At 41.1% G+C, this 11,790-nt stretch overlaps 1 protein-coding gene across 4 annotated transcripts; it reads right to left on the reverse strand.

The window, feature by feature from the left end:
- Positions 1-2: 2 nt before the first annotated feature.
- On the reverse strand, positions 3-11,417 carry vill (villin-like). 4 transcript variants are annotated; one of them, XM_026361211.1, is made up of 21 exons: positions 11,236-11,280; positions 9,990-10,028; positions 7,557-7,640; positions 7,370-7,444; positions 7,049-7,248; positions 6,635-6,743; positions 6,265-6,375; positions 5,465-5,670; positions 5,296-5,374; positions 5,098-5,196; positions 4,768-4,921; positions 4,429-4,529; positions 4,172-4,309; positions 3,890-4,048; positions 3,403-3,582; positions 3,123-3,268; positions 2,674-2,818; positions 2,290-2,478; positions 1,921-1,989; positions 1,436-1,771; positions 3-500 (listed from the first exon to the last, which is right to left on the reverse strand). In XM_026361211.1, exons 1-21 carry the CDS (start codon positions 11,278-11,280, stop codon positions 387-389), a joined length of 2,778 nt encoding a protein of 925 aa, XP_026216996.1. In that variant the 3' UTR covers positions 3-386. The 4 variants fall into 4 exon arrangements, with proteins under 4 accessions (XP_026216996.1, XP_026216999.1, XP_026216997.1 ...); XM_026361212.1 differs by having other exon boundaries at positions 387-500; positions 7,557-7,635; positions 11,236-11,417; XM_026361214.1 differs by lacking the exon at positions 1,921-1,989 and having other exon boundaries at positions 11,236-11,417.
- Between the last annotated feature and the right edge of the window lie 373 nt (positions 11,418-11,790).

Here is an 11,790-nt window from a genome sequence, read left to right on the forward strand (position 1 = left end):
TTTATTATATAAGTGATTCTTCAATAGAAAATGACAATAATGTGGTGAGAAAACTTGATCACTGTATGATTACGTTTGAAACATTTGAAATGTAGATAAATGTGTAAAGCATTACAGACTATTGATATAAATTAGTTTATATCCTGCTCATAAAATGTACGATTTGAAAAACAATCATGTTAAGCTATAAGTTATACTCTATCTCTAGAACATGAGGGTAGGTAAGGTAAGTGAATACATTTATTCTGATGAAATGATGAAATGAGCTACCACTCCTCTTTTTCAAACAACAGCTAAAAAGCTGCCCAACAGCATGTTTTACCTGAGCCCTTTTCTCTGTATAATAGTGAGGCAGGTTTGACAACTTTTCTGTTGAACAGCTCTTCTCAGAACAGCCCGGCTTTTTTTTTCAAGTCATTCTGCCGCCACTTAGGCAGGCGCTGGAAGTCTGCGCGTTTGGTGCCGAGCAGGTTTTCAAAATCCAGATCAGACAGGTAGACCTGTGATCAAGCATACAGACACAGACAGTAAACTGTTAGGACGGCCCCTACTGTCCAGGCAGCGTTAGTGCATCGGTGTCCGCTCTATAATTATACTATAATCTACACCTCCCAGTGAATCATCCTTGAAGTTTGTGCCCTGGGCAAAAACACACAGAAAAGCTCTCATCCCTTCTTACATGGGAACACGACACTCTGTCTGAATAAGTCACGAAACAACTACAAAGACGCGCTGTGACTCTTTGAACATGTGTTGTTGTCGTTTTCTGTTTGTTAGTGGTGACATGTTGTCTCTCTGTAGCCACTGTGCACCTCTTACTATACTGAATGCTTTGCCCTGTCCTTTTGTGTCTTTTTATAGTCACTTGTGTGTCTTTCTGGGTGTTTTTGTCTGTGGTTTTCTTTCTCTCTGGAATCTTTTTTTTATTTCCCTTTTGCCAGATGTGTCTTCTTGTGCTTGTTTGGCATTTCTCTGTAGTTGTAGAGAGAAGTGTAACTGCTAACTGCAGCTGAACTTATGTACTAAAGAGAAGCTGCCCAAAGCTTCCTGCCACAGCTAATCTACAGTGAAAGGCATCATTATATAACATACAGCAGAACGTAATGTAATGTTACAGTGTTTGAATTGCGTGTTACTGTAGCATCAGTACGCTTTGCATTTGTAATATGAAGAACGGTCTTTAAAATCACATCTTGGATTGGATTTGCTACATGCTAAATATTAAAAGACTAATACGGATAAAGAGACAATAAATGCTCAGGCCATGCCCGCTTTTGTCTGTGTTAACACTTTAAAACAGAAGGTCACTGGCCCTGTGGAGCCATTCACTGATCCATCCATGCTTTCAAGCTTAATTAATTCGTTTAGCACGACTCATCAACGTGCATGTTTTCGTGCCACTTGCACCAGATCCATTCAGTGATTCTGCACCCACCTCTCTCTGAGTGGGGTCCACTCCCTGTGGCAGCTCACTGGGAGACTTGTTGAGGAGGAGCTGTGGGTCCAAATACATCCCAGAACCTCCAGCAGAGGGAGACATTGTTCCACCATCTACGAATGATTGGTTCAAGCTGGAAGACGGGGACAGGGTCATAGACGCAGAGGGCTGGGATCTTGGGGTGGACGGGCTGGTGGGAGTACTGGATCTGGGAGAGAGATCAGCTACTTGGACCTTGGAGAATGGAAAGGAGCTCACAGGACCCCCCGGAGCTCTGTAACCACCCCCACTCACCCCTCCAGGACTATTATTCAGATTAGCGTTGCTGAGGTCCTGCAGACATGAGAAAGGAGCTTGTGAGAAATGTGATGTTTCTTAGATGATTTTGAAGAAAACAAACACAAAAACTTTAAGCATTCAGAGATCATCATTGTAGTGATATTAGTAAATTTAGCCCGTTTTTGTGTCAGTCAATCACTTACTACAGTGATCTGTGAGACAGATGCTGCATCGCTCAGCTTTGTTTTCATCTCCTCATAGGAGTTTCCCCCCTGTTGAGAAGATCAGGTGAGCCAAGATCAAAAGTCATCACAATCATCCACATGTCATCAACAAAAGTCTCATCCACACTTTTGTTCTTCTTAATTTCTGAGATGATTTAGTCACACTAGAATTAATATTAATATTCACAGCATTCATTTTATATTTGTTGCTCATTTCTGCGATCAGTGTTGATGAACACTAATAGAATAATATGGAAAGTGACTTTCAGTGATTCACTCATGCTGTGTTACGCTGTTAATAATGCTCTGTTTGTCTCCCATTGTGATCAGAGAGACAGTTAAACTCACGCTCCACTTATGAGGATCCCATGCATTGAACCAGCCAGTGAACGTGGGCGGTTCATATCCCTGTTTAACAAAGGTGATGGGTGTGTCAGGGTCACGGCCCGCTGGGTGGGACCTCAGGTACTCCAGAGAACTGTTCCACGCTTCTTTGGTCTCATACTCGTTTGCTAAGTTTCCAACCCACAAGAAAATCTAATGGAAGAAGGATGTAAGAAAATAACAGATGGACACATTTTGACAATTCATTTCATAAATCAATCAAATCAATTGTCCTGCTTGCTATTTGTTAAATCAATTCTGTTACTCTAGTTCCTAGGACCAAGCAACAGATGAGTTTCTGCAAATTACATAAATATAAAGTGTGGTTCATGCCCTTTGACCTCTCACCTCCTCCCAGGTGTCCAGTAGCATGACGTCCTCCTCGTCCAGATCACTCTGGGCGAAGTCCTCCACCTCTGTCATCTGAAATCGACCCGTCTGATTGGAGCATTCAAAGAGCCGAGGACTGTGAGGAGGTTCCTCCCTCTGCAGTCTGGAATGACACAGGCCTTTCCATCACGTATAATCTGCCCTCTTTACATGTGTGGAGATGTGCGTGCTTTATTTCATGGGCTTCAGATGACATGGGCATATTCCACTGACCATGATATGAAAATAATCCACCCAGATTTAAATGTAAGCTTACTAAACGCCCTCTGGGTGAATTCTGGAGTCCTTGTTTATTGGTTATTGTTATAGTTATATTTATCTTCCAGGCAAGATGGCCGAGCAGGGACATCAGATCCAGATATGTTGTTTTGCTAGATTATTTCCAGAGATGGTGAAGAAGAGTTTACCTCTTGTCGCTGGCATAGGGTGCCTTTCCTCCCAGAGCTACCCAGAATTCAGCTGGCTCCTGGCCCTCCATCACCACCTGCTTGTCCTGTTTGGAAAGCACATCAGACATCGCTCTGCCCATCACCCTCTCGTCCCCGCTGCAGCCCTGGACACAGAGAAGAGCAAACAACAAACAAATACTGATTTGTGGGAGAATCCAAATACATCAATGAACATTTTTTATTAGTATAAATAGGATGACGTCTGTTTTTTGAAGATGTAAAATAGCAAAGAACCCACCTTTCCATACCACAAGTAGCACATTTGGTCAGTCTTCAACAGGAACACATCATTTGTGTTGAGAGACGATGCTCTTGCCAACACTTCTGTGGCCTTGGTGTTGAGCTCATTAGTCCCTCTCACCTGGAAGAGCCTGGGACCGCTGTCAGGGCTGATCACGCCTGGGCGACCTGTGCCACCCTTTAGACACACAAGAAATAAAATACAATAAAATACAATCAGAGATTTACACTCATGCAGCTATCCACACTACCAAATAGCCTGATGTATTGGAGGTAGTTGTTCATTATTCTGAACATGTAAGATTGATGTTTTTATGTTGTTTTCCTGAACTAGTTTTTCCTGAAACTTGCCCCATGAGAATTTTATTCCTACACTGCAGCAATAATTCCTCCAGCCCTCTACTACAGCTGCCCACACAACCAAGATCTTTTTTTGCATTTCAACATTAGTAATAAAGTACAAAATAATCAGTGAAAAATCAAACCTCAAAGACGATGAGTTTGCCTTTAAAAATTGCCAGGAAATGGCGAGGCTCCTTTCCCATGACCACCCTGACCTGGACCGGGGCTCCATTGTATTTGTTATCAATGTTGACAGCTTGGTAGGCACAAGCTGTGATCTCATCTTTAGTGGCATGACGTCCCTGGTGTCAGACATAAAATCCCGTCAATGCACAATCCACCAGTTCTTTGAGTGGTAACAGAGTGTAAAGAGTGAGTGTTCAAATAAAATGAATGTATATAAATGCAGTAGTGATGATACCAACCTGCCACATGTAGAGTATGTATTGCTGCTGGTTTGATATTTGATACGTGTACAGCACCAAGTAGCAGTCTCCCCCATAAAACTGTCCGTAGGTGCTTGGATTTACCTCAGCTAGCTCCAACTTCTCAATGCGCCACACCTGACAAAGACAAATATTTGAATAAATCCAAAATATTTGACCTTTGGACCATGAACACTGAAGTTAGGTCTGTGTGTTTCTGTGTGGTTTTTCATCAAGTCTGTAAGTTTCTTTCATACTTTAACATCTCCAGAGCCGTCATCAACCATGCGCTGCTGTGCTGCCAGTTCAGGACGTGCGTGGAGCTCCATCACATCAAACTTCACTTGGTCAACCTTAGCTGTATGGAAAGTAGTTAGTATTAAAAAGGGAAAAACAGTTCATTGTACTATTTCAATACAGCAAAGTATGTATATTTTGCTGCTGGACCATGAAACTGTGATTATATGTAACTATAAAGTCAACATTATTCAGCTCAAATCAACATTGTAGGTCTCCACGTCACAGTTACTACACCAGTTCACAATCACTATTCTAATGTGAACTTATTCAATGTTATCAAGTGTTATAAAGGTTACCTATCTTTCCCACGCTGTAGGTGGTTCCCAGACCCTGAGTTTGTCCTTTTTCTCTCCAGGATTTGAACAAGTGCTTGAACATTGCTGACTCTCCTCCCTCGTTCATCACCTCCACCGTGGTGCTGGATGGGTAGTTCTTGGCTTTGATATAGCCCTGGTAGAAAAAATGAGCAGATATAGTGCATCTTTCATGATTCTGACAAATTGTAACAGTTAAAGTTAGAGACCCTGGCAAAAGGAATTATATGCATGTTAAGTCTTCATGTGGTATAAGCATTGCTCTGGCTCGATCTCTGATATACTGTACATACAATCATTCAGTACACTCACCGTCGCCCTGTTCAGAGCTTCTCGTCGCTCTTCCTTGGAGGAATGTTTTCCTTTCCACACCATCACACTAGAGCCTCCCTGGTCCAGAATGTAACAGTCCTGACACAAGAAGAAGAATAAACAATGAACAATAAGACACGACTGATCTTCTGTACAACAGAGAACAAGGACCATGTTTAATGGGGAAATGCGAATTACAGAGGAGTTCAGCAGGTCTTGTGTTAGAGGCTGTGTGGCCACTTCTTGAACTACGAGATTCCCGCTGTTTTCAAAAACACTGAAAACAAACACAGTGGAAAAATTATTTTATAAAGTGACCAAAAATAGCATGTTGCAGCAAAGATGAAATGGAACAATGAGTCCTTACTGGTAGAGTTTGACGTTGGTTTTCTGCACCTGATCAGGGGCGTCGTCAGGGATGGCCTCCTGCAGGGGCCCACTTCTCTGGCCGAGCACCGCCGTCATGACTTTCATCAGTTCTGGGGAGCTCTGTTCCTCTCCTCCCTCTATGACACCAATCTGAGCACGACCACCTCTCTCCCTATCCCGAATGTCCTGAGCCAGCATGACTGCCTGGAGAGAAAAGAGATGAAGGCAAGTGAGAAAAATCTGACTCTAAGTAATACAGAGCTTTCTATATATTAAAATACAATATATAACCTATGTACTGGACACGAAGACCAACTTGACATGATTTGAAGATAGACAGATAGTAGTTATTGCAGTATAAATGAAACATCATACCGTTATATATGCTTTGCATTTGTGAACAAAGATGTACACAATGAATGATTCGAACAATTTGAAAATCAGCTTTGCAGATGTGAGGGAGTAAATATGTGTGAGAACATGTATTAGATCCAAAGGATACACACAGTGCATGAAATGAATAAATGAGTTTAAGTTTAAAGAGTCCATTTAATTATCCACACTACTACAGATATCTATCAACTACAGGAGCAGATTTTACATGAAAGTAACATTTAATCATGTTCTATATGATGGTTTGTTACAGATGACCATAATGAACAGCATTTTAAACAGTAAAATAAATGAAAATGCATTAATAAATTCATAATGATCCAGTAATAAACACTTGAACAGAAGACATTCTCTATAATGAGGGTATTTTAAGTGCTCTTGAGATAAATCTGAGAGGAGGATTACCTTGAGCTTCTCTCTCCTGTTGCTTTCCGGCCCGTTCCACTGCACTATGGCTTTGCCCATATCCAGCAGGAATATATCTCCTTTGTTGAAGCTCTTCCACGACACATCCACCTGCACACAATACACAGAGTTCTGAAATGTTCAGAGACACATGAAATGTGAAACTCTTACTGAATACCACACACTCATAGCACTCCTCAGGCAATTAACACCTACTTTGACAGCACTGACAACAAGCGTGCCATAATTTGTTTAAGGGGGAGTGCTGACACCCCTTGTGGCTGTGTGAAGCTTGTGATAGCCCCCATGGCAGATACAGGCAGGCAGCAAAAAATCTCTGCCGTAGCACTTTATATTCTACTCTGCACACCTCTGTCGCTGTGACATGCTTCCTCCCTTTGACGTGCAGCAGTCTCAGGATGTTGTAGACGTTGGTGTCAACGTGGTGAAAACCTGAGGCCACTCCACCCTTTTTGTAGCTGTGGAGAGATCAGTGTGTACATGACCAAAGTTCAAGCATAATAAAACAACTTGTGTGACATATGAAGCTGGATGAATGTAAAAGCACCAGAGAGCATTTGTGGATTGTTTGTTTTGAAGCTACATAACCCTGAAGTAAAAGCACAATGGGAAGGTGAAGGTTAGTTACTCTAAGCTTAATTTAAGTCTAATTTGTGTCATAATGAATTTAAACAGGAGGATTAGTGTAAACCGTGTCTCAGGAAGATTACAGAACAGTAAATAACTTTTCTAATTTTCATGGCAGCTCTTTTCTTCGACTCACATGAGGCCATTTTTGAAGTAGCTCCTGAATCGGGGTGACTCACTGCCCTGCACCTCCCTGTACTGGACTGGACTCCCACCCAGGTACTCGTCCAGCTGGGTGGTGTAGATGGCTGCTGCACCTTGCTCGTCCTGAGAGGATGTGTTTCCTATCCAGTAGTGGATGTCAGCTGTCTGACCTGAACCCTTGTTCTCATTTATCTGGTGATAAACATGAAAAACACATGAGGAAGCACATATATAACACTTGAGCATATAATATCCAGAGACCCATAAATCACGCGCCTTCATTAACGTGTCTTGGGAAATCAGCCATACTCACATTTAGAACAATGTAACAGTCCCCTTCAAAGAAGTTACCAAAGGCTTGAGCGGGAACAGGCACCATCTGCATGTTCTGAGTAAGAAAATAATAAAACAAAAATAAATAAATAAAATTCAGCATGCCACACCTTACTTGAAGTACAGCAGTGTCGTTGCACGGGATGTTACTTTCAGGACTAACTCACATTGATGGTCCATATCTGCAGGCCTGGGCTTCGGCTGACATTTCTGAACGTGTCTTGGTTGTCATCATTCATCATTCTGCTGAACTGAGACAAAAACAAATGTGAGGCAAAAACAACAAGATTTATGATTGTTCAGATGTTGATTATATATCTACTGCGTGAATATATACGGGGGCTGAGGTAAACATTAACAAGGCAACTTCAGAACGAAATAAGTACATCTACTCAAAAACAGTACTAAACTAACTAAGTAGAAGTCAGTGTAAGTTGGACTCAACCTGAGAGTAGCCACGAGTTGTGCTTCTACCATTCAGATTTGATGAGTTTCAACAAAATCATTGACTCTTTTTTTTTTTTTATCTCTGCCAACATTTGCGAGAAGTAGCTATTTTGCTGCCAAATGCTTTGCTGTATTTACCAACTAGTTGCTAACTTCATCTTCCATTTGGTGCCGTTTGTCCAGGTAACATCCTGGTTTAGTCACGAACAGTTCATTGTGTGGGTCTTTAAAGAATTAGAGCAAGTTGACAATTTGAACACTGATTTTTCTTATTTGTTCCACCTTATGCTCCAACGTTAGAAAAGACATGCATGGGCAGAAGAGATATTGCACTTTTGAGACTTCCTCCTCCTCGTTGCCCAACCTTGTGTCTTTTCATCATAAACAGATGTCTCTTGAATGACATTTTAAAAAGTTTGGATCTCTGACAACAAAACACCTCTAATTCTTATAATGAGTGTCAGCTTGACGCTACAGTAACATACACGTTCTGCAATTAGTAGTGCTTGAACTGCCTCTTGACTGAAATATCAGAAAGAACAGCCCTGATAAGCACATACACTCTAACACCAGCTGAGAAAAGAATATAGGCTCAGTGGTGACACGGTATGTGGAAACAGTCTCAGTGGGATGTTATACTGCTGGCAACATAGCATGAATTCAAAAGCAGCATCCATGCATGCATATGTCAAACAGCTGGAGGCTGCAGTCATTCTCCAGAGACATATCCCAGCAATAATTCATCATTCACATACTGTGCGCTGCCTCAGAGTCTAATCTTGGCTCCAGGTGCAGGAATGAAATGTCTTGCTGAGCAGTAATTGATGGAGTGGGTGGTGCAAGGTGAGGTGAGATAGAGCAGGTCACTTCTACTTAACCAGGATGTTAACAACACCCTTCATTTATATAATCAGGGCTCCGGCATCCAGATAACCAGATAAAGAGGTGACACACACCAAGCAAACAAAAAATAGATTTAGATTTCAAACAATGGGGCTTGAGCCATAGTTGTAAAAATAATTGGATTATAGTGAATCTTATAACATGGTGTGACGCTAGCACAAAGTAATCCAACAGGCTCGACAATATTAGTTACACAGTAAACAGCTTTGAGTTTACAAAAAACACTGTTACAGAAGTTAATGATCATCCAAAGTAAGGAGGAAAAGAGTGAGAGTGGACTGAGTTGAGCAAGAGTGTACCGTGCATTGTATTAATTTTAGGATAAATTTATGTTTGCTAGATATCCGCACTTTCAAATAATCCAAACATTCCTATTGCTCACATGACCTACGTGTTGTACTGTTATTATAAATAACACATATAATATATATATATGTGTGATGCTCTGTTTGTTGAGCTCTGTCTATGTTTTAGTAAATTTAGCTTCAAGCTGGGAATATCAGAAATGTATGTGTAATATTGCACAAAGTCTGGTCCAAATGAATCCATGTTTAAATAAACCCATTGCTAAAGATGTTTTATCATCCTCCTAACCATTTATAAGCCATATATTAACATGTATTGACCACTTTTATGAGACACACCCTGCAGGTGAGTCTACTGCACATGTCAAACTGTAACACAGATAAAGGAATCCATTCCTAAAATCGAACTAAGCAGTAATATGAATGAAAACTGTTGAATTTATTTAATTGATTAATGTTTTTTAGATGAAACTTTAACTTTTCTGACTGGTGCTTACTGCCAGGTGACGAACACGCTGGCTTTAGTGGCAACTCCCTGTGCTGTACGGAACATAACCATTGTGCTCTGCAATCTGATCCTAGTCAAATCAAATCATTTCTGAAAAGATAAATTGAAGACTAACATCATCCATTATCCATTGCTCCATTACTGTGACAGGAAAGACTGGTTCCACATCAATTAACCTGCGGTGTCCATTGACACAGTGTAAACAGTGAGCTTTGTTCAGGTTCAAAATACATCCCAATATGTTCATCTCCAGCTATTATGAAATAAAAGATTTATAGACTCCCCACACAGGATTATGTCTGTTTCAAACTATATTTTCCAACGTATGTACTAATAAAGTTGTTACTCTTCGCAGTGATTCTGTTGATTCGCAGATGTCCAACAAACTGAAAATAAACTAAAGGGTTATATTCTTCAAATAACAGTATGGATCTTACCTTGTTTTGTGTCTGACGGAGTGAAGGCCTCGCTGTCTCCTGCAAGTTGTGGAGGTAGATTAGTGAGATGAGGTCTTTATGTAATAAAGTATCGCTGCCCCTTCCTTCTATGTGCAATGTGTGTGGCAGAAAGGGCTTGGTGTATTTGTCTCCACGCCCAGGTTTGAACACACCTGCAATTTCCTGTCCTGATATTTATGAACCACAGGCTTAAATACGCCTCCTCTCATGCTGCTTCCTGTTTTGATGAAGCAATTCTGGCCAGGATTTTAGGCTGAACGAAGGGAGCCAGCCTTGTAAAAATTAAATCAAGACGCTTGAGAACATCATCTGCAATTCCTGAATGAGACGGGCTCGATGCTCACCCGAGGTCCTGACTGCGATGAAAGTGGGCAGCCAGAATTGTGGTTTTGTTCGACTGAGCCCTCAGCAGCGTAGTGGGCATTACAGGGGCCACTTGACACCAATTATTCATTTCACAACTGTTACAACCAGCAGATGGGGAAATTGGACTCAAGCAGCTTTGAATGGTTTTGGAAAGGAATCAGAGGCTTTCTGTGGCTAAAGCTCTCCTTCTGTGCCCACTCACCCAGACACTCAGGAACACTTGACATTATTGAAGGTTTACAGCACTGGGCTGCGATCTCTCTCCAGAGGAGCAGGAACTGGCAGCTTGTGTTTACATTTGTTTGCTGAATGTGAAGATGTATTAAAAGGCTGCAGCCTTTTTGAAGTAACAACACGGCTTGTGCAGAGTGTGGCTGTTAATCCGCAGCCCAACACCGAATTGTGTGCAAAGATAGAAGAAACAGAGATGTGGGGTTAGTTGGTTTTACAGCTCAGGACAACACTGACAACAAAGTCCAGGAGAATGTTTCAGAGCCTGTTTTTCAGAGAGTCAGCAAATAAAGACAGCAGGTCATAAAGACAGCAGGTTTCAACACTTGAAAATCAAGGTCCTGTCATGTCTCCACCAAAATCATCTAACCCTGCTTGTGCCGGCACCCCTGACATGTCTCCACTGCATGAATGATCTGTAAACTTCTCTTCCTACACACTGCAGTCAGAGCACGACATGTGGCTCGAGCTCCCTTCTGACGTTTTGTATAGTTGGATACATCTGTTACACTTGTCTTTGTCTCATATAGATCACACAATCCCTGCCAGTGAGTCTGAAGAACAAACTGTTACATAACTAACCTGTTGTTTTGTTAACCAACAGCTTCAAGGCTGAAGTTTTTCTTACCTTTGACCACGACTTTCCATTTTTAGACTGAATCCTGGGCTCCATTATGAAAATGTGATCATTTCAACAATGTAGGGAACTGCAGTGCCCACATATCCGAGTGGAAAACTGACGAGAACAAGACAATTCTTCAGGCAGGAACAATAAGCTCCGTAATGCCTAATCCACAGCTGCAGTTTAAGTGGCAGCTACGTAAGCGGAAGCTAAGTGTTCACATCAAGGTATCACATGAGGTAGTTGCATATTAACCAGTTTATAACCATATAATTAATGCACTTGCAGGTCGGACTGTGCAGACAGAAGAGAATTTGTTAAAGACCTCAATTGTGATTTGTGTTTCATCAATAAAACACACTTGATACAAGTTAGTGAACCACAATATAGTTGTTAGTTATCACTTGTTAAAAGTTTTTTGTGTGAATTGAAAGTAAAAGGTTTTTCTGTGGCTATTTTACAAAAAATCATTTGGATATAGTTTAATATCCAAATGATTTAGTTATAGTTTCATCGACTAAATAACTCATAAACTCTTAACCATTTTAAAGTACAAAAATA

The sequence above is a fragment of the Anabas testudineus genome, chromosome 2 (genome assembly GCF_900324465.2).
Source record: "Anabas testudineus chromosome 2, fAnaTes1.2, whole genome shotgun sequence".
NCBI classification, from domain to species: Eukaryota; Metazoa; Chordata; class Actinopteri; order Anabantiformes; family Anabantidae; genus Anabas; species Anabas testudineus.